General features: G+C 35.0%; 2 protein-coding genes and 1 long non-coding RNA gene across 3 annotated transcripts; all 3 read left to right on the forward strand.

Moving 5' to 3' along the window:
- The first annotated feature begins 13179 nt into the window (after positions 1 to 13179).
- Positions 13180 to 17510, forward strand: LOC141605514 (uncharacterized). Its single transcript, XR_012526375.1, has 3 exons — positions 13180 to 13360; positions 13442 to 13544; positions 17172 to 17510. It is a non-coding gene; the product is annotated as an uncharacterized LOC141605514 (long non-coding RNA).
- Positions 17511 to 18878: 1368 nt separating this feature from the next.
- Positions 18879 to 20933, forward strand: LOC141605513 (uncharacterized). Its single transcript, XM_074424327.1, has 4 exons — positions 18879 to 19520; positions 20037 to 20195; positions 20295 to 20377; positions 20454 to 20933. Exons 1-4 carry the CDS (start codon positions 19031 to 19033, stop codon positions 20736 to 20738), a joined length of 1017 nt encoding a protein of 338 aa, XP_074280428.1. The 5' UTR covers positions 18879 to 19030; the 3' UTR covers positions 20739 to 20933.
- Positions 20934 to 23207: 2274 nt separating this feature from the next.
- On the forward strand, positions 23208 to 26159 carry LOC141605515 (uncharacterized). Its single transcript, XM_074424328.1, has 4 exons — positions 23208 to 24455; positions 25196 to 25354; positions 25471 to 25553; positions 25637 to 26159. The coding sequence occupies exons 1-4, from the start codon at positions 24065 to 24067 to the stop codon at positions 25919 to 25921; spliced, it is 918 nt and encodes a 305-aa protein (XP_074280429.1). The 5' UTR covers positions 23208 to 24064; the 3' UTR covers positions 25922 to 26159.
- The last annotated feature ends 800 nt before the right edge of the window (positions 26160 to 26959 follow it).

Here is a 26959-nt window from a genome sequence, read left to right on the forward strand (position 1 = left end):
AAAAGGCAGACTTGAGCAGCGATTTTCAATCGCTCACCACGACTTCGTTTCTCAACGATTTTTCAAACCGAAAGATGTTTTGGAAACTAGAAAGACTGAATTTTGTGAATATGGAAACAAACCAGAAGTTTTAATGGGATTTTGTGCACGAGAATCAAGGCCAAAGACCACGACAGAAACTCAAAAACACGATTTGTGTCACTGTTTTCGAGCGGCTGTCACGGCTTTAGTTTAGGGTTTTTTTGGATGATTGATGGTTGTTATTTGCAGTATGATGTGTGGAGAACTTAGAGGAATGAATTTATGGTGGAGAGGGGGTATTTATAAGGAGTTTCGAAGGGTAGAAGTAGGGCAACAAGCAGTCGGGCCTGTTTCGCATAGCTGCTGTCCATCAGCTAATTCGTGGGGTTTTTAGGGTTTGTATGGGGGTTTTCTTGGTGGTTAAGCTAAGGTAATATGGGTAGGATACTAAGGTATGGTGTAGGGTTAATGGGCACGGGTTTGGTAGCTGTTTGGAGCGGGTTTTGGGCTCGGGATTGAGCACGCAAAACAGGGGGGGCTGCTTGTGTTGCGGGCTGTTTGTGGAGTATTTGGGACGGGAAGTGGATCGGTTTTGTGGTGTTCTAGGTTCTGGGTTGTTGTGGGTAATGTGGAGCACGGGTTGGTGGTGATGGGTTGCAGGTTTGGACCAAGTTTGAGTCGGTTTAGAAGGGCTTTCGATGGGCTATACAAACACGGGTAAAGGAAGGAATTGGGCTGTGTTGGGGAGTGTTTAGGACGAGATTTGGGTGTGGATATGGGGGTTCGAACTGGGGTTGAATGGGTAGAGGCCTAGGTTGGTTAGTGTACTCGAGATTCGTGCCAACTCGTAAAGAAAACGGGCTCAAAAACCGAGCTAAAATCGAGCTCCAAAACGCGTGGTTGAAACGAGTTTTAAATTTTCAAATTCGATTTTTCAAATCAATTAACACATTAAAATAAATGATTTTTCAAATCAAAAATATATATTTTATTTTCAATAAAATAAATTTAAGGAAATAAATTCAAATTAAAATAATAAAATGAATTCACTTAAAAAAGCTTTAATTTAAATATCATTTAAATTAATAAAATACTCCGTCGACAACGCTCATTCCACATCGTAAAACGAGCCCAAATAATGACAATGACAACTAAAGAATAGATGTGTCCTATCATCATCGGGTGTTTGTCGGGTTCTCTATAAATTCCAATATCGACGGATACGGGTATCTACAACACCATACAAACACATATATGTACTGACAAAACAAAATAATGGACAAACTATCAACACTTTATTTATTCATAAAAAATACCGAATACCCAGAATGAGCCAAAGAGGTACACATGAAATGATAGAAATAATAAAGTAATTGAAAAACCCAAAGTCCATGTATAGGTTTACAGAAAAGTACAACTACCATATGCAAAAGCAATGCTATATATTACGACATTCAATACTTCGTATCATCTTCAACCTCTCGTCAGTAAATAAAATACCCAGAAAAATTTCGAAAACACAAACCCATTGATAGGCTTATCGTGTACCTATGTAAAGATAATTACCTAGACATAAATTAATGTAGCAATAGGGGTCGAACACAAGGAAACGGGAATTACGTTGTGAAATGCTATGGAAAGATTCTTATCAAGGTCGATTTCGTTTTGTTTGTTTGTTGTTGGTTTGATGACTAATAAAAACTATGGTGTAAATTATATAATTAAAAGGGAATCTAAGGGGTTCGGGTCACACATGCAAAGGTAAATATATGATTATGATAAATTCGGTACTAATAACATTGTCAATTGTTTAGGCTTAGAGATACCCACCTTACGACATTAGTATCAACCATAGACCAGGTCCTAGAGAAACTCTCGTCCATGACTAGGTCGTCCTACTACACATGCTTAGTCTAATTCAATTCCGTGCCTCTCGACTTTAGAACGAATGAACAAACTTAATCTACAATTACGGCCGATAACCAAAGATTAAACGTGACAATGCAAACATGTGATAGAAACAATTGAACAAAATTATTATCAACCTATTTAAACATGTTATATATTTGATTTTGCATGGCTCCCCTAGCCCTTAGACTAGGAAATTTAGCTACTCATGTTGGAATATAAATTGCAAACTATATTATAAGAAATGCTAGGCATGATTATGTGATTTAAATAAATTAGGTGATATAACATGTGAAAGAAATAAAACTAGAGTAATATAAATAAAATACTTAATTATAAACTATGTATAAACTAAATAGAATTGTAAAATTATAAACTAGAAATAGAAATACCTTCAAAGAGATGAACTTGTATGGAAGAAACAAATAATAACCAAATGCTTGAAGTTTATTAAGAACCAAATGTTAATGACTACAAGATTAACTTATAATGAAATCTAAAATGAAAACTATTGAGAGAGTTGTATTGCTTAAGGCTATATATGAAAATGAGACGTAAAAATTGGATACCCTACGCTATGAAGTGCCTCTCCTATTTATAGGAGAGGGAAAAGAAACGTAAGCGACCAAGAAGCAGCCAACCCCGATCGGGGCCGTAGTCATCCGAGTATTTTTCACTTAATTCCTCACTTAATTGTTGAGGAATCCAAAGAATGTGATTAATGACCCTTAATGCACCCGGGTAAATGCTTCATCTATCATCTTTAGAGCTCCCAAAAAGTATCCTATGCATGTTGGAATCTTATGCTTTCCACCTTGATTTGGACTTGAACATTGGGGTTGACTTTGATTGTTGACTTCTCTTGTATTTTGATCCAACATTTCCTTCATGCAAAGTCCATGCAACATCCAATTCTTAGTCCATTTGCTCTTCTTTCCACTTAGCTTGCAATTTCTAGCAACTTTGTAGTATTTTAGCTCCAAAAAGCTTATTTCCTACAAAATATGTCAAAACATCCAAAACAACTAGAAATGCAAATATTAGCTATAAAACACTTAAGATAAGTGCCAAAGACATGTAAAATCAAGCTAATATAGGGGGTTAATGTATAAAATATGCACTTATCACCCATAAAAAAAACGAGTATATTTGTTCACAATATTAATCGGGTTTGATACTATTAATTAGCAAACAATCTCTATTAACATCATGATATGCTATATAAAACTCAGAAAAAAAAAACAACTCAGTATTGTAACAAAGTTTCGTATCTCGGTTCAACAATCGATTCAAAAATTTAAGACGCGAAAGCAGAGGCAGAAATCAACAAACAAGGCAGAGACGATTACTCGCTCTGATACCAAATGTAAGTTATTAATCTTAATAGCATGTTTAATTACTGAATAAACATACAACAATTAAATAGCGGAAGTGATAAAATAAGATCGAGAATTAAACTTACAACCATTGCTATGGATTCCTTATCAGCTTTAATCAAACCCGAAGTTGGATTAACCCGTTTCCGAAAATCCGTCGCTGTAGTGTAAACTGATCTCGATTCCAAACCCTCACACTCACTAATTTAGATGGTGTATAGATGCTTAAAAAAGAGTAGATTTGGTGATCTTATTAATCAGAAAATGTTGTTGTATTTATACTGATTTTGCCATCAAAAATCAGTTTCAAACATGGAGAAGTGAGTGGTGGTCAATAGTGGAAGTGGGGAGACAAAATAGAGCAGTTTGAGTCCATGGCTTGACTGCCAGATAATGGGCCATAACATTAGGATTTTTCATAAACTGAATAATATTATTTAATAATATTTATTTAATTAATTTTGAAAAATTTAACAATAATAAGCTAATAATAGGAGCTTATAGTTTTTTTTCTACAAATAATTATGCGCCCAAATCATTAATAATAGCTCCAAATGAAAAATTTAGCAATATACGGAGTATAATTTAAGTGTTGATTTTCGTAATACGCATTTTACTCATCGCAGTACACATTTGACATTTTTATCCCTTTTCCCCTATCATTTCCCCCTCTAAGTTATCTCCGATTTCAATTACCCGTTCCCCTCTAATTTCACATACCCTATATTTAGCGGCAGTTATCGACGTTGGGGGGAAGGGTCGCCAGCGGTGGGGATCCGACGGTGGTGTCACACCAGCGGGTCAGGGTGGTGGCATTGCACTAGCGGGTGGGTAGTTGTGTGTTGTTGTGTTGGGTATTTTGTTGTGTACTACATTAGTTTATTTACATTGCGTACTACATTAGTCTAGTTTGGTACTAGCTACATTAGTTTATTTACCTTCTGTATCATATTTTGCACTTCAATGAATAGGGTGGCGTAGGGGTTCCATGTGTAGTGCATCAGTTTACTATATTGAGTACGTATTTGTTTTTTTTTCATCTTAATGTACGTAGTGTGTTAATAACTTTCGCACCGGCCACCTTCAAACGACCACCAACGACCACCTATGTCCTCCTTCTCGCTGGCAGCGTTGCCTATGTCGTCGGCGACATCCAAGTACCCTCGAAGTATCCCACACCAATTAACCCCTAATTAATTTCAACATAAACCCTAATTAAAAAAAGATACAAATTTATGACAAAGAGTCAATTTATTATTAATAATGGATTAATGAATTAAATATCTGCTATATGGTCGAATAATCATACAAAATTGAAGAATTTGACGGAGGTTGAAGAAGGTTAATGATTCAATAATAGAGAGAAGGATGAGAGAATTGAGTTTGATGTATTTTAGTAAGGGTAAACAAATGGAAACTTTTGTGAAAAAAGTACTGTAGTGATTAAAAATCGTAATGCGAAAATAAATTTCGATAATTTATGGGTTTATATCAAATTTATTTTATTTCAATCAATAGTTATATTTGAGAGTTTAATAATAAAATTATACTTTGATGAAAAGAAAATATGTTAAAAAGATAATGGTTTAATGAAAGAAAATCAATCTTATTTGTTTCTTTAATTAAGAAAGTGCTTTTGGAAGGAAAATATTTTATAATTCTTATTCTTTTAGTATAAGGGGGATATTTACATATTTGAATTATATTATTATAGTATTATGTTCCCTTGAAAAAATAGACGAAAATAACCTGTAACCTTAAATTGAAACTAATTTTAGAAGTATAATCCAACATTTCAAAACTCACAAAATATCAAAATCAACATTCAATAAAAAGTTTATATTTCTGTTACTAATCATCATTAACATGATTTGTTTCCATCTTAAAATTCCGCATTTTTAAATTGTTTAATAAGACGGTTTCATGCTATAAGACCCATCAACTTAAAAACCATTCCTATCCAAAGACAAGCCCAATTAAAACAAAACCCAGACATATTTTCCCTATCTTACCCTCACTACTCTCCGGTCTCTCCACATCGTCCAATACTCCAATCCCTTCTACGTTCCCCACTTCCCTAGTAGCACGTCGTAGGTCAGCCCTTTAGTCACCGGATTAACGGCCATCCCTTATTGTCGCATTTGCCAGCTTCGACAATAATGACTAACGACCCTATCATTCAGCTCGCCACAGACGTCGATAATTTCATCATAAATTCGTAAGTTTTAACTCAATACACAATGTTCTCTAGTTATAGAATCAGTCATAAAACATAGAAATTATACTTTATAAAAGACACAATAAAAGCCTTAAAACTTGAAGTTCTCAGCCTAAAAATACAAGTCGTTAAACTAAAATCCTACTTTTCAACAAGCTACAAATCGATCAATCATGATATATGAAAAAGGGTTTTTTGTCAAACACAACCTTAAAAAAAACTATTTTCAAACACCACCTTTAAAAAAAAGTTTAGGAAACACAACCTTCAATAAATTTTTTTTTTGTCAAACACGACTTTTTTGCTAGATTCCGACAACTTAAATCATTTTCGTTCACTTGCAATGAGCTGACTTTTAGTCGATGTTTGAGCTAGCAAACGAGGTCGGTTTGAGGTGTTCTTGGACTCGTTGAAAGGTGGGAGTACAGGCTTTTGAGGGGTTGTCAACACAGTGGTCGAAGGTGGCCTTATGTGAAGCATTTTCGGTCACTTAAGTGTTTCGCACGTGAGAACCTACTTTGACTTTTCTGTTTTGTTTTTCCCTCCAATTCACTCCCCTCGAACCACCACTTGCAACCAACAACCACTACAAACAACACAACTATGACCTAACTTACACTCCCCTCTACTTACATACCAAATTTCAGACCAAATAAAGTACCATAACCTCATTAAAAGACCCACGAAAAACCCGACCACCCGCTATAAACCCAGATTTACAGCAACCCTCTGTGATCAGCCTTACTTTGTACACCAATCGACTCCATATAAAGCCACCTTAGACCATCGTGTTGACAACCCCTACAAATCTTGTACTCCCACCTTTCCAACAAGTCCAAGAGCACCTCAAACCGATCTCGTTTGCTATCTCAAACATCGACTGAAAGTCACCCATTGCAAGTAATCAGGAAGTAGTCTGAATCCGGCAAAAAAAGTCGTGTTTGACAAAAAAAAATTATTAAAGGTTATGTTTCCTAAACGTTTTTTTAAAGGGGGTGTTTGGAATTAGTTTTTTTTAAAGGTTATATTTGACAAAAAAAATCCCGATGAAAAATTCAAAATAAAATTGTTAATTTTGAAGTTAAAATTGCTAGATAAGTAAATCCAATTGTTGTTGTAAATCTTAAACCATGGTTGAGTATTCTATGTTTTTGAAACATACTTTAACTTAAAAACAAAAATTTAATCTAAAATAATATGTATAGTTTTCAATCTAAAATAACGAGTATTCTGTTGGAGTTTGTGTCCTCAACAATAGTGCGATCACATTATTGAAACTCATGATAAGAATACGTGTAGGGATGATTCATTTATTTTGTCAACTGATCAACATTAGTCGGTAATGATTGGCTGACTAGAGTTTGACATTACTGTCGTTTGACGGTGGTGATCAGTTGATCCCTTAAGGTCACACCTAAAGGACAATTCCCTTAATAGATAATTTAATTAATTGTATATCGATACATATTAATTGATTCCTTATAATTGAACAATTTACGTCTATGAATGAGAATATATATCTTATTGTAATTCGATTAAATAAGATTCGATTTAGTAATTAAAATGTTATATTACTAAAATTTGTTTATGAAACAATTAAGATAGAATGGTTAATCTTAATTACAAAGTGTTGTAGATTATATTAACATGATCCATTTTATGATATGTAATTGTGAATTACCATTTAATTAGTTAAAATTGATTTGTCCATTTTTTGAATAACATTTAATTTGTTAAATGTAAATTAGTGAGACTAATAACATGTGAATTGTCACATGTCACACAATATTACAAAATGACAATTAACAAAAATAAAATGGGTGTACACATTATGGATGGACCGTAATAATGGGTGGGTTAAGGTTATTATAAGATGTTTTTAAATTGTTTAAAAGACATGATGATGACCTAACCTTGTATAGACTACCCCCTATATATTTTGGTAAGAAAAAAAGAAAAAAAAAAGGTGAAGGCCATGCATTGGCCTTGTGTGGCTTCCCAAACCGGCACACCCTTAACAAAATAAGGAAATTGGTTTTCTTATTTTGTACAATTCATTTGATCTCTTTTTCACTTCCTCTCTCCTTCTCCTTTTTCTGTCTAAAATAGTTTTAGATAAAAAATAATTGTTCAAGTAAGAAATCTAATAAAATCATTCTACATTACTATAGTAGTAATATCATTTTTATTAGATTATTATAAGGTTACTAATTATATTACCTAGTTAGTAATTTAATTAGTTTTAAGGGTTTGTCTTGGTGCAATTAAGAGGAGGTATTCCAATATGAATACTTGAAGTTTTGGAGGATCATCCTTTTACTAATAGCTCAAGATCTACAAGAGAAGGAGTCTCTTGTGGTGCCCTATTTTCGAACCATACAACAATGTAAGGAGAATTATTTCTCTTCTTAAATCTTCTTATTTTGTATAATTTCATTTTGCATGCAACTAGATCCAAGAGATAAATTAATGAGTAATTTATAAAATCTATTAAATAAGTTTAATATGGGTTTTAGAAACTTTCAAATTCAAGTTGAGACAACTTGTTATCAAAAGTTAGACATACTGAATTTTTATAGAAATTTGAAACCTATCAAATCTGGATTCGGCTTGTTGGTGACGCAGTCATCGACATTCTTCTTACTGTGTCATTAGTTGGTGAAGGAGAAAGACGGCAAGTCGGCGAGTACTAAATGCCACGGATGGTGGTAGGGATGGTGGGGATAGGTCCTGCGATGGCAGCGAAGTAGTTGTTCATCGTATGTTTGGTGGTTGGGACTTCTGTGAGTAGACAACTTTCATTTTTATTTTATTTTGCTTTGAGTTTAGATCTTTTGCTTGGGCTACTTTTTTGTATTGGGCCCGTCTTATGCTCTAGGACTATCCGATATGAGATTTACTTCAATTAAATGTGCACGTGTGACAATTTTCATATTGTCATGTTTCACAAATTAACTATTGGTAATAAATGAAAAATGGGTCAAAATTTTCATTATAAAAAACGTGCATGGGTGAAAATTTTCATTTTAACCGTGCATGGGTTTACAATTATTCAAACCCATGCACGATTTCTAATTTCGTGTTATTTTCCGGCCGAATAATTTTATTTGATATGTATGTCAAGCTTGTTTTGAAGTTACCCGAGTAACACGATAAAGTAGTAACTTAAATTTAGTTAACAAGAGTATATATCATCACAAAATCTCACTTTAGATGGACACTATCCATCTAAACTTGTAGACGGGGCAAATATGTGAACACTTACATATATACCTGGCAAACGGGTCATTCAGTTCGGTTTGGATCGGGGTAAATCAGTTCGATTTAAAACGGGTTGACTTTAGTTTCGGTTTCAATTCGATTTCGATCGAGTTCATTTCAATTATCCACTTTAATTGGTTTGTACTATTTTGAGTCGGTTACGGTTCCGGTAAGGTCAATTTCAGTTCAGTTATGCTTCGGGCATAATTTTATTGAGTTAACGGTAAAAAAAATTAGCTTAAATGTATCTTATACTTTCCAATTTGAATGTAATAATTCATAATACCATTAATAAATAATGAATTAATAAAAAAACACCTAAAATATACGTTTTTTTATGAGAAAATAAGTAATTTTAGTTTAGGTCAATTGGTTCGGTTTTGATCGGTTCAGATATTATTGGGTTCGGGTATCATTCGGTTATTATTTAATTCGATTCAGTTTCGGTTTGATTCGTATTGAGTCGGGTTTTGGGAACTATTCAGTTTAGTCAAAGCGGGTGTTCGATCGGTTATCAATTCAAATATTTTCGATCGCGTTTTCGGGTTCGGGTTTATTTTACCAGATCTACTTACATAATAAGCCAAACAACAAGCGAGATGGTGAGGGTTACTTTTCATGCAAAAATGAGATTATTGACCCCGTCTACATCTTTAGACGGATATACCCGTCTACAATGAGACTAATTGATATTTCATACTACAACAACTATTTGGCCAATTGACCCTAATACATCATTTACGTTTTAATTCAAATCTAATAATTTAAATATGACTTTATAATCCTCTATGTACTAAAAGAATAAGTGATCTCAAAAGTTTTCCTGTCAAAATGCACATCTCTCAAATAAGGAAACTAATGATAATTAAGTACATTTACAAAACAAGGAAACTAATGATTATAATTTATTTTATTTAATTATTATCATTTCATTCAAATTAATCTTTTCATTAAATTTTATTATTTTCACTAAATTATAAACTATAATATTTTAATTAAAATAAAATAAAATTGATATAAAACTATAAATTACTAAATCCTTTATTAATAGTGTAACATTGCATTTTGATGGTTGATATTGTTTGGTGGATTGTCTTGGTATTGAGGTGCTAGTGAGTGTTATAGAAGTGAGACAGAGTTGACAACACTTATGTTATGGTTATTCGATGGTATTATGGGATTAGTATCGAGAGGTTATGCTGTAGTAGAGACGATATCGTAAGCCGTGTTGTGGAAGTAAGCTTGGTTGGTGGAGTTAGCGTTAGGTGTTCATGTTTTATGGGTTGGGTTTGAACTTCGGAGACGAAGTTCTTTTTAAGGAGGGAAGACTGTAATACCATAGTTTTTCTAAGTCTGCTACTCGGCCGAGTAGGTGTGTCGTGTGTTTCTGGACAGCTTTCTGCCCAGGAATACTCGGCCGAGTATGTGGAATACTCGACCGAGTATAGAGTACTCGACGAGTATACTCTATACTCAACGGAATATCCGGTCCGACGGGTGTTATTTCTGCGGTTTTAATTAAAATGATTAGAGATTATATATAATCGCTTGCCAGTTTCTAAAGTCATTTCTTCCAAAACATAAACTACGTTTCATTCTCCTCTAATCATCTTCATCAATTCCAAGGCAAAGGTCGTCGATTGTGGGTTCTAGCATCTTATTCCGTGTCAATCGCCGTAGTAACTGTCTTATCCTTGTTGATCTATTGTTGTTCTTATAAGTTAACAAACCCTAGTTTGGGTTAATTTGAGGGTTTAGGGTTTGGTCATCATATGTGTGTTGATTGTTGATTATCATTGTTGTAGGTGACGATGTGGTATTTGTTATGCATATTGTATGATTGATTGCAGCATAGTGGATTGCGAAAAGGTAGGGTTTCCCTACTCAGTTCCTGTTTAATTGATTTGAGATTATGTTGTATTGTGTACGTTTGTTTATCTGCTGATCATCGTTGGAGTGATGGTGTGATGTTGGTGTGGTGATGGTATTGGTGTTGTGATGATTGTGGTGGAGTCACTTGCGGGAGTGGCTTCACACCCTAGTTCACCTTCCGTGGAACCCGTCACGGGAGGGGATGTGCACATTAAGGGACAGAGATATCGCTCGTTGATGAGGGGGACTTAGGTGGGGATTGGCCGCGGTCCCCCACTGACGGCGAGGATTACCTGTTGCGATGGGTAATCTGGCAGGGCTACACACTTCAGTGTGTAGTCGGTTACTATGTGAGATCGGGAGACCGGAGGAGGAGGATGATCAGCTGGTTGCTTATTGTACTTGTCTTACTTTGATTATTCAGTAACTGACCCCGTTGTTGTTTTATAAAACCTATGGTGATCCATTCGGGGATGGTGAGCAGATTGTGACAGGTGATGCAGATGTTTAGCTATGGGATAGTCATGGGGAGTCACCACTTCGAGTCTAGTTTCCGCTGTTACGAGTTTAGCTGTCTTTGATTTCAGTTGTATTGAGATCCTTATACTTTTATTTTGAGTTGGTCTGAGATAATGTAATCGCTAACTCTTTATACGTTAATAATTGTTGTTTGGAATTTGTAACTTTGGTATACTAACCTCGGGAAACCGAGATGGTAACAGCCTTTCATGCTAGGGTAGTCCTTGGTAAGGTACCTTGGTATGACGGGGTGTTACAAATAGTATTATTAGATAATGACTTGACCCATATCCCGTATAAACACAAACGTGCAAATCGTTGTTATTAGTTTCATGACAAAAAAATTTGAGAAAAATTTATAAATTGAAATCATTAGCGTTGTTGTATAAAAATCTTTTCATTAAAATACATTTCGGCTCATTACTCAATTCTCTTGATTAATTTTCAGTTCTAACTTTTTTTTTTGTCAAAATAAAAAAAACGTGAACAATTACGAGCTATCTATTTTATATAAGATTTTATAAATATAGAAAACTCTATATACCATGCATGTATTATACGGGGTCTAAACTAGTTCAATTATTACATTGTAATTTTAAATTGCTTAAGAGGGTTTTATTGCTTTATTTTAAAACATTAATCTTAAATATATAATTAACTTTAGTCTTTAAAAGGAGATAACTATTTGTAATAAAAATTTATCTTACATATTTTTTTTATAATCACAAAATTTGAAACCGCCGACCCTTGCAATTTGCACGAATTTAATTGTCTTTAAGGAGGTGAATAAGGTTGGCTGACATAATAGTGTATGTAATACTGTTAGTGTACCAAAACATCAGTTTATTGGATGGTTGATGGTAAGAAACAAGCTTTTCACAAAGGACCGGTTGTGTAAGATGAGTGTCTTGTCTAAAAATTTGTTTCATATGTGTGATATGGAGGTTGAAAACCATGAGCATCTTTTTTTCAATACATATAGTCTAAGCCTCTAAGGTGTCTTGTTTTGATAGCTCAATGGTGTCAAACTAATCTGCCTAATTCTATTGTGGTGGATTGGTGCCTTGGCGGTGTACTAAGTGGTTCAGGCATACCTGCGAGAAGGAAATTATTGCTGCCATTCTTGTAGCATTGGTGTATCGGATATGGTGGGCTAGGAACCATTGTCGGGTTCATTGTGCCCTAATAAGACCAGAGGTTCATTGTCGGAAGATAAAAACAAAAAATTCAGCCATTGTCGGGTTCATTGTCGCTCCACCCACCCCCCCGAGGAAATATAAGGAGAGTACTTGTAACTTTTTTAATTGGATCTTTATCTAAGTTGTTAAGTAGCTGGAGGCTTATCTGTGATATGTATTGTTGATGATGTAATTGACTTTAATTGTTACAATGAATTAGTTACATTTTTACTAAAAATAATTGCAGGGGTTTAAAACTAGTACTTCTTTCCTTTACTACACATGTAGCTTTTCAACAATTTTTTTTTTGGTAATGCAAGCTAATTGTTAGTGTATTTAATCTTTAACTCGTAGTTTCATGTAAATAATCTATAAGTGTAGTTTTGGGTGCGAGGATCAATCTACGCTAATCCGTTCTAACAATGAAGATTCTATTCTAATCCACCTAAATCTACTTACTAATTACAAAATTAATAAAAAATAAACTAGTTTAGATTATTTACCTCTCGATTCCCTGAATTTGGTGGCGAAAATTTCGGAATTGAAGCGGTGGTGATGGAAATACGAACGTTTACAAAGCGTTTTTTTTTTTTTTTTTTTTTTGTGAAGTTTTTTTTAATGATTTTTAGCGAGAATATTGAAAATTTCAAAAAATGAAGTATATATTAGGGGAGGATGAAGTGAGGGGCAAATTAGAAAATACATTATACATTGTGGACGTTATTTAGTAATTTTAGGGTATTAACGGGTCGGTTTCACGCACAATTTAGGGTATTACATGGTCAATTTCAGGCCATTCAGATTGAGTCAGCTTTTGGCTGTTAGCCAATCAACCACCGAGAGTCCGAGAGTGCAATAGAGTTAGTAGGACGCAATCTGGAGACGACTCGATCAGAGCAAGTAAGAAAAAAATGGCGAAACAAGCAGTGACAAGCAGCAACCCATGGATTCTTGATTTAGTCCCTTTACTCGTCGTCCTCCTCATCGCTGCTCATGTTCTAGCTCTGGTAATTTAAATACTCCTTAATTAAAAATCTTCATCTTCATCATTGTTACTATGCTTCTTCTCTATTTGTTTGTTGGTATAGGTATACTGGATTTTCAGATTAGCTACTGAGAAGCAGCAACAACCTCAATTTTCCTTTCGCCGTAAAGAACATTGATCACGCTTTCTTCCGTCTTCCTCTTCTTGTAATTTCCGCCTTCATTTTTTTTTTCAACCGTTATTTTCAAACTTTCCGTAATTCTGATCGATTTAATTTTAGTCTGAGCTGCTACCTGCTGTTTAGTTGCTTTAATTCTTGGATAATTAATTGCTGGATGTTGAATGATTAACCTGAGGTAGCTTAATTGAATAGTTTTCTGGCTTAGTCTGATGATTTTATTTCTGTTATTATGCCAAAATTAGATCTTTTACTAAAAATTATGAGTCTAACAAACATTTTAATTATAAGATACGCTTGCTAAATATCATCTTACCTTACAGCATACGGAGTAATTGTTATAGCTAGTATTAAATAAAACACGTAAAATTGAAAGAAGCCGACTTACATATTCGGCATCGACTCAGATTTTGTGTTTATTTAGCTCTGATAAATCAACAATTTTGTTCGTAATTTTTTTTGGTGCTAATCAACAATCTAGTAGTACTCCGTACTTCTGTAGAAGGCAACACCGAAATAAACATCCCCAGTGGCCTAGACATAGAACTTAGAAGCCAATGGTAAGGAATGTGTGTGAGAAGAGATACACGATGCAATTCGTATCTATGTATGTTGTCGTGTGTTAACTATTGCAAGGGGAAGTCAGATCGCACAGTGACTAACTAAAGGATCCTGGGAAAACTATCAACATTGCTAACTTGTACTCCAGTCAGATTAGTAGAGACATGCACATGCTGGGGACATGGTTGATTATTATGAAACTTTGAAATAATTGTACTTGTCTACTGATGGTGAGCTAACTGAGGTTTAGCATTATGCAAAGACTGGCAGTTTTGCTAATAACCTCGAGCCTGTTGGGGAAGTCTATCAATGCTTCTCTGGTAGTCTAATTTGCATTTTCTAGTAGTTGTATTATTTTCAAAGCAATCAGACTTAGAAAACCAAATTAAAAAAATGCTGGGAGTCCGACGAACTTGACAATGTCATATGCCTAAAAGAATTTGTTATTTTGTACGTTTGTCTCCGCTAGTTCTCTCAACTTAGCTAGGTGTTGCATGACTTCATTAGGTATCCCTAGGTTAGGAGCTCAAAATCATACAATACAGGCAAATTAAGGGTCATATGTTATGTTTCCAATAGTTAGTGAACTCGGTCATTAACATTACGATATTACTTTATCACACCATGACTCTACTAAGCTAATAAAGCTTTATTCTCCCCCCGTTCCATTTATATGGTCCCCATTTTCCTTTTACTCTCTCTCAAAATAATTGGCTCCTTTTTATATCTAGTAAAGTGAAAAGCGATTTTCCATACGATCCCTTGTTAAGTACTCCTTAACATACTGCCTCCATCTTGTTGACACTCCCAATGGGGAGGGATGATATGTGAACTGTGATACTCTACATGTATATTTTCTAAGTCAAGGTGTAATTATGGCTGTTTTCACTTTATCTTATATATGACCTAATACCTATAGTCAATCAAATGGAGACAACATAAATGGGATGGAACAAGTACTTGTTTTGTCTCATCAGTTGGAAAATTACTGTAGCTAGGGCACTTCAGTTGTCCTCTTTTTTTTTTTTTTTTTTTTTTTTTTTTTTTTTTTTTTTTTAAGAAAAAACATTTGCCATACTTTCTTTTGAAATTACTTTTTAGTTGGGGGTGTGCAGATTAATTGCTTTTAAGACGCCTGTTTCCTTCATTGCATCTCTAAAGACACCTTTAGATGTCATAAAATAACCCCTGAAGCTTTTACGAATCTCAAATTACTACCGTTTATCAGAGCTGAAAATGAAAATGGCCCATCATATGGTTAGATAGAAAGCTGAGCTAGGAGATTGTTGGCAATTGACTGAACATGCTTTTTTTTTTCTTTTAATGAAATATAGGCATAGCTGATTGTGTTAAGTTAGAGTATACACTTATCATAGTTGCAGCCTGCATTTTTTTAAGCCACGGGAACTTTTACTCTTGCTAGGTCTACTGTGCGAAGGATCCTGTTAATTTTTTTAATTTAGTTCTTTGGCTGTGACTAGTTTCTATATAAATTATGAGCATATAACAGACATTCTCTACTACTCAGATAATTTGTTTCGCAATTAAGTTTGTAATTTTGTATAGCTTTGGTGATTTTATTAGTATTTGGATTGATTGCCTTGCTGGGCTCCTCAATTATATGGCTATTCTTCTCTAAAGATAAGTAAAATAAAACGTGTTCTATTTTACAGCTGTCACTGTCATAGTCATAACTCATAAGAGACATGGTCACAGTTTTGACTAGAACAATTTAGAGGATGATATCTTTGTTAGTTATGGGCTCTTTGTTGGACTTCGGCTCTTGTTAAATAAATGTTAAGTGTGCGGTGTGCCTGCAGGCTTCAGCTGACTAGATGGGATGCTGCTTGTGTCCTAATGTTTGTGTCATTTATGGGAAACACAATTCGTCCACTAATCTAGATTGTATAATTGTTTTTGTTTTACCAGTGGGATATTACCTCTTCCATTTAGTCAAGGCTTTAAGCTGTTCAGTATTTGACAGGAGTGATCGGTTGTGTGGTTGCTGTCTGGGAGCCTTTTTTTTTAGTTTTGTCCCTAACGACGCCTAAAGTATACCTTGTGAATCTTGCATAAATTCAAAGTCATATGAGCTCATTGGTCAAGAAACAAAACATGAGTTTAATGCAGTTTTACGAGGCTACATTTTCTAAGCCATTAAGATTGTTACTTCCTCCGATAATTTGGAAATCTATTTGCTTTTTGCACAATGATTGAAGTTGTTAGTGGGATAGTGGGTCTCACCAATAAATTAGGGCGATTTTACTAACAAAAACTTGCTCGCGAAAGAAATGGGGCAATTTTAGTGAGTAGACCAAAAAAGTAATATGGGACATTTCCGTAGAATCACAGATTTGCAGGGAGTATTTTTTGGTGCTTAATGAGAGGAGGACCCTTTTAAATGATGTTGCATTATTGCTTTGGGCTTTGAATGGATTCTCTTTACATGACAGGCGTGAAGAGACCGAGTGTAGCATCTTGATAATTTGTTTCACATTTAGGTTTGTAAGTTTGTAACTATATATATCTATGTGATGTTACCAAGTTTGCGACTGATTGTTTTTGTGGAAGTTTCCCTAATAAAATAGTTTTATGGTCCATTTTAGCGTCGGCTTTAAAAGTCACTAGAGTAATTGAACAGCAGTTATCAAGAGAAGGATTGGGAGGGCAAAGGTACCTTGGGGTTTGGCTGTCCGAAAAATCAGTGCTAATGAATTCCTTCTGTTTATTGGGCAAGCTACGGTAAGGAGTCCTAATGTCTGTGCTATGTGTATGAGCGACAGGGAGCCGGGGTTAGATAAATGTGTTTAGTTCTCTTTTAAGATGTTGCCCCTTTCAAGGCTGATCAGTGGCAGGAAATTAACTTCATCTGTTATAGTTTTTGTTATTCCTTAAAATATAATTTGAGGGTCAGCTATATGGCATCTCCTTGTGCATAACAGGTACTTTCATACTTTGAAAGTATTCTCATCATATTCAGTAGAAACTACTGGAAAAATAGAACTTTCTAGCTAGGTGGATTTTATGTAGTTTGATAGTTTGTTTATTGTTCAATATGTGCCAGCTCATTTTTGTTTGTTCAATGGATTTACAGTAAGAAATGTCTGGAGTTCGTTGTTCGTTGAAGATGAAAATTTCTGCTGGAGAGGTATGTCATTGGCATTATGGGAACCACATGTGGCTGTAAACTTCAAAGACAAGTGTGGTGTGCTTTGTTGTTGGCTTGACAATTTTTTTGCCGCAAGTTATGAATAACGGTACGCTGGATAATGTACTTATTTTGCCTGTGATGTTTGATCAGTGTTTGAAACCAAATCTTAGATACAGTAATTTGGTATTTAATATAATAGTTGTACCAGTGAGATACATCTAATCAAAATTGTAGAGGGGTATGCGACTTGTATTGTTTTGTATTGGTAGGCTCATCGCGGAAGTCCTGGTGTTTTGTTGTAAATTAAATGTACGTTACTTTTAAAACAGGTTATCAATTGGGTTTCTTCATTTATATTGTTGTTTACCATTTGTTGGTATCTCAACTATGGAGGGGAATTTGAGTGTAAACTGATCAGGGAAGGAGTAATATAGGCTTGATTACCAGGGAACTGGATGTTCTGGATTCTTAAATGTCAATCGAAGTTATCACGAGTATCTGTGTTGTATAGTGTCCAGCCGTCACTGGACTGGCCAAGATCTTGAATAGAACGGGTGTATTGGAATGATGAAAAAAGTACGGAGTAAGTTGTTCCATACACATAAGGAACTCCTTAACCATTGAGCTACACAATAAGGAGCTCCGTATATTAAAATTCATCTTAGAAAAAGGAGAAGATATGTGGCGCCACAAAGAAAATATGAAACTTTTACTATTGAGATGGAATAAGAAGTTTCATATGTGGTGATGTGGCTTAAAAAAAGTTGGCATGAAACTACAACCATTGCTATTAGCTAACTGCTGTGTGGATTTATGTGCTATGTGCTGCCATATGCTCAAGGCTTTCTTTCACTGACGGACTACAAATTTCGAGACAATATACATCTGCTAAATACCAAATCACAAGATGATTGTGTCGCTTTGTTCATTTCAAAATAGATGGCTACTACGACCAACTCCCGAGCTGTGACTTGTGTTGACTGTTTTGGTGCTGTTTTCTGCTTTATAAGCAATCAAATACTTTAGTGCTTCTGTTTTTTTCTAAAAGCTCAGTTAAATGCGGTGCTAGCATGCTACTAGACCCGCCAAACGGTTTATTCGGAGAGGATGGGTCGGGTGAGCTAAGTTCGGGTTGGGTTATTTGTGCTATATTTGAACTTCAAGTTTGGGTCTTGTTTGGTCACTACAAAATCATATCATCATCAATTGGTCTCCCTTGTGACGGGTTACCATTTGTGGCGGATATTTTGTGAGTTAAAATGGTAACAAAATGGGTTAGTGGAGAAAGGGGACCACATGAATAGTATTGCAGAGAGAGAAAAAGTGGGTACTTTGTGAGGTAAAATGGTATCCGTCACTCAAGAGTGACGGATATGTGCCGTCACAAACAAGAATGTGTGTATCATCATACCTGTAATAGTAAAATGATTTCACAATACAAGTTCTCGTAAATTTACAAATGCAAGTGGGATAATTGGTTGGGAATTGGGGGTACTCTTTTAACCATCAAATGAATAAAAATTGAAGATAGAAGACGAGATCTGTTATAACTAACTTTGGAGTTTGTTATATGTCGGTTAATCTGTTATAACTAACTTAGAGAGTTAGTTACTCCTCTTTATAAATAGAGGGAGGTTATTGTAATATTGTAACTCACTTTTACAGAATACAATTCATATTATTTCAATCCCTCTCTGGCTCTCTTAGCAAAGTAGTAACAACACAAGTACACAACTGTAAAAACCTTGCAAATTCCGTACCATTCTCTCTTTTTTCTTGCTTCTGAATCTTGTTTTGCAGCCATGATTCTAACTAAAGAAAATATGAACCCAACCTCCATTGTTGAACATTCCAAACAAAACACATCCCCCATGGAATACCCTCCGAAACAAAACCCGTCTTCCATTTCTGAAACATCCCAAGAAATCCCAACTACCCTTTATAACCATTCAAAAGAAAAAACAACCACAAACTTCAGTTTCCAAGTACACCCTGCTATTATACTGAAGCAAACTCTGGCATGTCTGACTGAAGAACATTTTAATCCAGAAGGGTTCGGAATGATCGAAGTTGGAGAAGTTGGTTTGGAGATAACTGTTGGTAACTCTAACGCTACTGTGAGTCATTTATGGTTGAAGGCCACCGGTTTGATCGACTTCAAATGCAGCAAGCCTATGATCGGACAATGGGTTAACTTGAAACACATTTCCCACAATCTTGTTGATGCTCATGATACAGATACCATAACCATTCATCATCTTGAATCCTCTAATCAACTCTTCTTTTCATTTGGTAAATTCTATTTTTTCTTGTAACGAATTTTGTTGTCTTGTTCCTTTTCGTTGGATATCTTCATAAATGTCTAATAATCTTATTTTGTCCGTGTTACATTTATAGCTCTAAGCCTGACTTACCCGCATTAGATTTGTTTGCTAAAATAACTTTCTGAATCACATAATTCTGGTTTTTTTTATAATAGGGGATATGATTAGGATACGATTATTAAGAAGTCTTTTCGAGTTACAGTTCATAGTTCATACTCCTTGTTATTCATGAAATAGTATATGATGACGCAATAATATTAATCGATTGAACAACGTTCTTGATAATCATAACCAACTTTGTTACTTAAAACAGCCACAAATGTGAATCTGTGATATATTTCGGGTTTTACTTAGTGGCTTATATTCTATCCTTGGATATAGATTAGTGGGCTGATAAGATATGTTAAATAGATTACTAGTTGAATTATGCGACATAATGGATATAGATTTGATTGATGGTTGCACTCTTGGTGATTGGGTTCAGGAAGTGATCCTCCAACACAATTTTCCGAGGAATTGGTTGAACAGGATGAAGTCTACTACGTGAAGTTCCCCAATATCACATACGCCTGTGAGGCTGCAATACTGTCTGACGACTTGAAGCAGATGATCGAACAATATGAGGTTGCTGAGCCCAAGTTAGGTATACCACCTTTTCTTCATTATATGTCTTGTATAATAAAGCAGGAAATGGTGAAGGATACTTGTTTCAGAACTTGACTGCTTAATTTAAATGTACCAGTTTTAGTGGATATATCAAAGGAGAATTTGAAGATCTCTATAGAAAGAACAAAGTGGTTATACTGTTACAAGCATGGTGATAAGGTAAGAATATCAGATGATTTGATATTGATTTAGTGAAACATTCATTTTTCTGATGGTTGTATTATTGGTTTTGTAGATGGAGGGAATAAGGGGGATGATAGGGAAACAGAAGCACCATGCGTTTTTCAAGTGGCCTGATTGTGAGTTTCTGAAGAAGGCGGCATTGGTGGCGCCAGCATTTCTTCTGTGCTTTGCGACTCATCCACCACAGTGCATCATGCTGCGTTTCAACCTCAGAGAACTTGGAGATTTGGTGTATTTGCACAAATCGGTCTTGACTGTTTTCAACTCTCCTTCTAGCCAACAACTCAAGGTGGAACTTGGCAACTTGGAAAATCTCAAGGCAGCCTCACTTGTCTGAGTTTTGTCGCTCTTCTAATTGGCTGTCGATTTTGACAAAAAAATAGCAAGATGATACTAGGTCTGAGCTATCTGAGTACCATGATTATAGAATGTATGGTTTATTACTACAGTGATCGGGAAAGAAAACCTGTAAATGTTTCAGAAGCGACATCATGTTTTTGCATGCAGATTTGAGTGTGATAAGTTTTTTTGCAAGTGTAACATGCTCTAATTCTCTGATCTGATCTTTGACTCTGAGGATCTGATGTCGAATTCCAAAAACCAGCGAGAGGTTGACACCATTCTAGAATAAGCAATAAAATTCAGAAATTGAACATGTAGTAGATTGTTCAATGTCTTCCATAGTTATATTTTTGAAACTGGTATTTCAGTATCTATGTAAGAGGTCTAATGAGTTCAAGGAACTGACGAAGTAGGACGTATATTCAGTATTAGTGACAAAAAAGTGTGACTTGTGAGAGAAAAGAATTCCCTTATACTTGTGATCATCTCAACACTTGCTGTCGCGTGTCAGCACTCCCAACATTCCGACACATGAGAACAGTTAGGAAGGATTTGCTTGTTTGCTATCTCAGGCTAAAAGTGGGTGGTATAATAAGTTCGAATGTTGAGACCTGTCAAGAACAAGCAGGTAGTAGCCTGGAAGTCGATAACCTTGTTACTTGGCTGAGCTGCAATCTCATTGTTATTGAGATTATGACCATTTTAGTATCCTGCCTGCTAAAGGTCGTCGACAATTTACTAATTATCGTCGACAATTTTAATGAACTTCCAAAACTACCCCTCCCTCACACTTTCCCTTATATTTTTTCCGTCTTGTTTTGTTTTCGTAAAAAAATAATTAATAATTACTAATAAACCCCGTTCGAGGATAGTTCGTTTTATTTTAATTTTTTAATTTATTGAAACTTATTTTAATTAGCGATTATCGATCCACGTACCCAAAACTAATTTAAGACGGAAATTAATAATTTTTTTAAAAAAAAAAAATTTGTTGAAAAAGGGCCTGGATGAAGAAATTTTTCGTCCAGACCAAGGTCCGGACAAAGAAATTTTTCGTCCAGACCATGGTCCAGACAAAAATATTTTTCATCCAGACGGAAAATATTTTCGTCCAGACCCAGGTCCAGACGAAAAATATTTTCGTCCGGGAAAAAAAAAAAAATTAAATAAATTTTTTTTTTTAAAAAAAAAAAAAAAAAAAAAAAAAAATTCCGGACGAAAATATTTTTCGTCTGGAATCTGGTCCTGATGAAAATATTTTCTGCGGACTGGTCCGACGAAAAATATTTTTGTCTGGACCATGGTCTGGACGAAAATTTTCTTTGTCTGGACGAAAATGTTTTTCGTCCGGATTTTTTTTTTTTTTTTTTTTTTTTGAAAAAAAAAATCATTTTCTGACTTGGATTAATTGTTGGTGCGGTAATCGATAATCGCTAAGTTCTCGTTCATGTTGTTAATTACAAATCCCGCTTTTTTTTTTTTTTTTTGAAAAACCGTCTTTTTTTTGTTTGAAAGATTTTAGTGAGACGGAAATTGACTTGTGTTTTAGTGAGACGGAAATTGCATTTTAGTGAGACGAAAATGGAGTTATGTTATGGAGGGCAAACTTGGAAATTTACATTAATTGTCGACGATAATTAGTAAATTGTCGACGACGTATAGCAGGACCCTTTAGTATTATGTTTTTTTTTTTTTTTTTTTTATTATTGTGATGATTATAATCTGTTAGAAGTAAATTTTTTTTTTTTTTTTTTTTTTTTTTTTTTATTGTAATGAATCAGGGCATGATTAGTAGAACTTATCAAGTCATTCCTATTCTTCTTCAATTTTCGGATAGTTTCTACTGAACTGATGAGAACCAAGAAATGAGATTCACATATATTTGTTGTCGACTTGTCTATATAACCCTGATGCCTGATTCAACTATTAATTCATCTTTATCTGATTGAATAATGATGGTCGCTTGTAATTAATGTTCTCCTCTCATTGTTGTTGTTCCGGGTGGCCGTACAACTATCTGCAAATTAAATTACAACCTGATGTTAGTACTCATGAGAACTAGTTTTCTGCAATTTTCGGAGAGTTTGCAATAATGAGAACCAGGAAATGTAATGCACATTTTTGTTGTATACTTCAACAATGACTTCTGATCGAAGTATTGGGCTTAAATGAATCATTATTTGCTATTGTTTCTTTTCGATACATTAATCTGAAATTGAATCACTTAAAGTTACATTAAACTTGTTTCTCATTATTGACAACGGATTGCAGTGTGAAACTTATGAATACTAATAGATCAGTACGAATGAGCTACACTCAGTTGATGGTTTCTTTGTTACATTCTGTTGATGAGTCAAGCACACATTTGACCTGTAAAATAGGATTCTTAATTTTACTGTTATGACTACTTGTGCATCTGTTGTTTCAGTCATTGTTCCTAACGTTAAATTGAAATAAATTGCAGAAAGCGTAGCTCCTACTGCGGTGTTCACTGCAGAACTACTGGAAGGAGATCCTGGGTATGATGTTAGATCGGACATGGGCCTGGGCCACGCCCACCGAGGAAAGAGTGGCTACTTAACAAGTCCAATGAGGTTCCATCCCAACCGTGACATAATTTCAAATTTTTTTTGGTTATTTGGGTAGTTGTTTCGGGATGGTTCCTTCAATAAAGAGTCTGTGGCGGTTCCAACATAATAGTATGGATCAAGTAAGGGAGGATGTTCAAGTGCATCGTTTAACTGTTGTTCAGTTCGGGTCCTTACTTTTTGCTTATCATCCCTTATTTACAAAGCCAATGCTAGTTACGAAAACTGGGTTGAAATCATTGCCTAGTATAATTAATAAATCCAACTTGGGTCCCAAATTACTGCTATTAATAACATTACAGAATCATCTCATCATACCTGTAAAATGGTTTCACAGTAACAACACTACTGTAAAAACCTTTCAAATTCTGCACGCCTCTTTTTTCTTGCTGTCAAGATTCTGATGTAGAGTGCCAGAGTGGCAAGTTTGTTATAAAATCAGTTGGAATATCTGTTAAGTTTGTTAGAGTCGGTTACAGTCAGTTAGCAATGTTAGGTTGGTTATAGTAGTGTTCTGGCAACTTAGTTACTTGTGGTTTTTCTGTTGTATAAATACTAATGGAAGCTTCAGAAACAAATTCATTGAATCACAAATACAATTTCACATTAATCGTTTTACATCCTTTTTTCTATCCTTTCTCTCAAACTCTCTCTAATTCCTCATTTAATTCTCAAAATACAATCACAATCTCGTGTACTGTAATAGATTCTAACTAAACAAAATACAAACCCCATGGAATACCCTCCGAAACAAAACCCGTCTTCCATTGCTGAAACATCCCAAGAAATCCCAACTACAAACAACTTCAGTTTCCAAGTACACCCTGCAATTAAACTGAAGCAAACTCTGGCATGCCTGACTGAAGAACATTTTAATCCAGAAGGGTTGGGAATGATCGAGGTTGGAGAAGTTGGTTTGGAGATTACTGTTGGTAACACTAACGCCACTGTGAGTCAGTTATGGTTGAAGGCCACCGGATTGATCGATTTCAAATGCAGCAAGCCTATGATCAACAAATGGGTTAACTTGAAAAACATCTGCCTTAATCTTGCTGATGCTCATGATAAAGATACCATAACCATTCATCATCTTGATGCCTCTAATCAACTCTTCTTTACATTTGGTAATTTCTAATTTTCTTGATAATTTCAGCACTTGATTTCGTAACTATTTTTTGTTGCCCTGTTACTTTCGTTGGATTTCTTCATAAATGTCCAATATTGTCGTTTTGACTACCTGCAGTAGATTCTTTTGGTAAAATAACTTTGTGAATCACATAATAATTGTTCTTTATTTTTTTTTTATAGTAGGGTTACAGTTTGATACGCCTTGTTATTCGTGAATGTATAGGATTTTTAAGAGGTTTTTTTTTGAGTCGGTTCATTTGGTAAATTCTATTTTTTCTTGTTAATTTAAGCACTTGATTCTGTAACGAATTTTGTTATCCTGTTCCTTTTGTTGGATATCTTCATAAATGTCGAATATTCTTGTTTTGTCCATGTTACATTTATCGCTCTAAGCCTGACCTCGAAGCCTGACCTGACCTACCGATGTAGATTTGTTTGCTGAAGTAACTTTTCCCGAATCACATAATTCTGATAGGATTATTAAGAAGTACGACGTAACTGTTTGAACAATGTTGTTGATAAAACAGTCACTCTTTCTCTATAAGACAGTAAGTCATTTAGACGTACATGTTAAATTACAAGTGTGAATCTGTGATATAGTTCGGGTTTTATTTTATGGCTTATGACCTATCCTTGTATACAGATTAGCGGGATGATGAGATATGTTGAAAGGTTATTAGTTGTATTATGTGACATAATGGGTGTCATTTGATTGATGTATGTACTTTTGGTTCAGGAAATGATCATCCAACACACTTCTCTGAGGAATTAGTTGAACAGGATGAAGACAAGTACGTAAAGTTACCCAAAATCATATACGCCTGTGAGGCTGCTGTACTGTCTGACCACTTGAAGGAAATGATCGAAAAATATGAGGCTGCTGACCCCAAGTTAGGTATACGTATACCACCTTTTCTTCATTATATGTCTTGTATAATAAAGCAGGAAATGGTGAAGAATGTATTTAGATACGTGTTTTCAGACGTTGATTGCTTAATTTACATGTACCAGTTTTATTGGATATATCAAGGGAGCATTTGGACATGTCTGTAGCAGCAGCACACTGGACATACCGTTATAAGAATGGTGATAAGGTAAGAATATCAGATGATTGGATATTGATTTAGTGAAACAAACATTCATTTTTGTGATGGTGTATTATTGGTTGGTTTTGTAGAAGGGGGGAATAAGGGGGATGATAGGGGAACAGAAGCACCATGCGTTTTTCCAGTGGGCTGATTGCGAGTTTCTGAAGAAGGCGGCATTGGCGGCACCAGCATTTCTTGTGTGCTTGAATACTGATCCACCACAGACCATCACGCTGCGTTTCAACCTGAGAGAGCTTGGAGATTTGGTGTATTTGCACAAATCGGTGTTGACTGTTTTTAACTCTCCTTTGAGCAAAGATATCAACGTGGAACTTGGGCACTTGGAAAATCTCATGGCAGCCGCACTTGTCTGAGTTTTGTAGCTCTTCTGATTGGCTGTCGATTTTGACAAGGAAATAGCAGGCTTACTCATAGCATACAGCGCCCTTTAGCAATATGATACTAGGTCTCAACTATCTTACTACCGTGATTATAGAATGTATGCTGGGAAATAAAACATGTTAATCTTTCAGAAGCAACATCATTCATGTTTTTGTGTGCATATTTGAGTGTGATAATTTGTTTTTATAAATAGGCTGCTCTTCTGATCTCCTAGGATCTGATGTCGAATTAAAAAAAACCAGGGAAAGGTGGTTTATCAAATATGGTTTAGTCGACATCTTTTCCATTCTTGATCTGTTTCTGCCATGAGAACATGTTTATATTTATTTAACAGGGTTAAATGTAATCGGTTGGAGGTTGTTTCTAAATAGAACTTATACTGCTCTTTATACGATTATTTGTACTAGCTGTTGGAAAAACGAAATACAAGGCTTATGTTCAAGGTTGACACCATTCTAGAATTAAGACATACTGGTTAGCTTGCAAGTAGATAACCTCGTTAGTGGTTGCTTGATTGAGCTGCAATCTCATTTTAAAACCCCTAAGTTTACCTTGACTTTCCATTACATTTTCGTCCTTCCTTTTTGTTTTTGTTTTTCCCTTTTTTATTCGCTGTTTGAGGCGTGCGTTCACCCATGGACGGTTCGAAAGGATGATTCAGGTCAGCCAACCCCAAATCATTTTGGGATTAAGGCTCTGATGTTGTTGTTGTTGAATGTCGTTGCAGTAATGCAGTCCATGCGCAGAATGCAGATGTAAGGACTGGATATGATATTTTGTCCATTAAATTAGGCAGTTTGCAAACTAATCATGCACTAAATGAGGAGGTTTTTCTTTCCTAATTTTCTTAAACTTCCCAAAAACATTTACTAGAAAAGAAAACATGTTAACATTCCAGAAGCGACGTCATGTTTTTATGTGCAGATTTGAGTGTTTATTTGTTTTGCCAGCATACTATGCTCTAGTTTTATCAAATTTGGTTAACTCGACATCTTTCCCATGCTCGTTCT

This window comes from Silene latifolia, chromosome 10 (genome assembly GCF_048544455.1).
Source record: "Silene latifolia isolate original U9 population chromosome 10, ASM4854445v1, whole genome shotgun sequence".
Classification (NCBI taxonomy): domain Eukaryota; kingdom Viridiplantae; phylum Streptophyta; class Magnoliopsida; order Caryophyllales; family Caryophyllaceae; genus Silene; species Silene latifolia.

Coding starts and splice junctions, on each gene's coding strand:
- LOC141605513 (XM_074424327.1), top strand. CDS start 19,031: ATGATTCTAACTAAAGAAAATATGAACCCAACCTCCATTGTTGAACAT. Junction 19,521..20,036: donor TCAACTCTTCTTTTCATTTG/GTAAATTCTATT, acceptor GATTGGGTTCAG/GAAGTGATCCTCCAACACAA. Junction 20,378..20,453: donor GTTACAAGCATGGTGATAAG/GTAAGAATATCA, acceptor TTGGTTTTGTAG/ATGGAGGGAATAAGGGGGAT.
- LOC141605515 (XM_074424328.1), top strand. CDS start 24,065: ATGGAATACCCTCCGAAACAAAACCCGTCTTCCATTGCTGAAACATCC. Junction 24,456..25,195: donor TCAACTCTTCTTTACATTTG/GTAATTTCTAAT, acceptor CTTTTGGTTCAG/GAAATGATCATCCAACACAC. Junction 25,355..25,470: donor GGCTGCTGACCCCAAGTTAG/GTATACGTATAC, acceptor TACATGTACCAG/TTTTATTGGATATATCAAGG.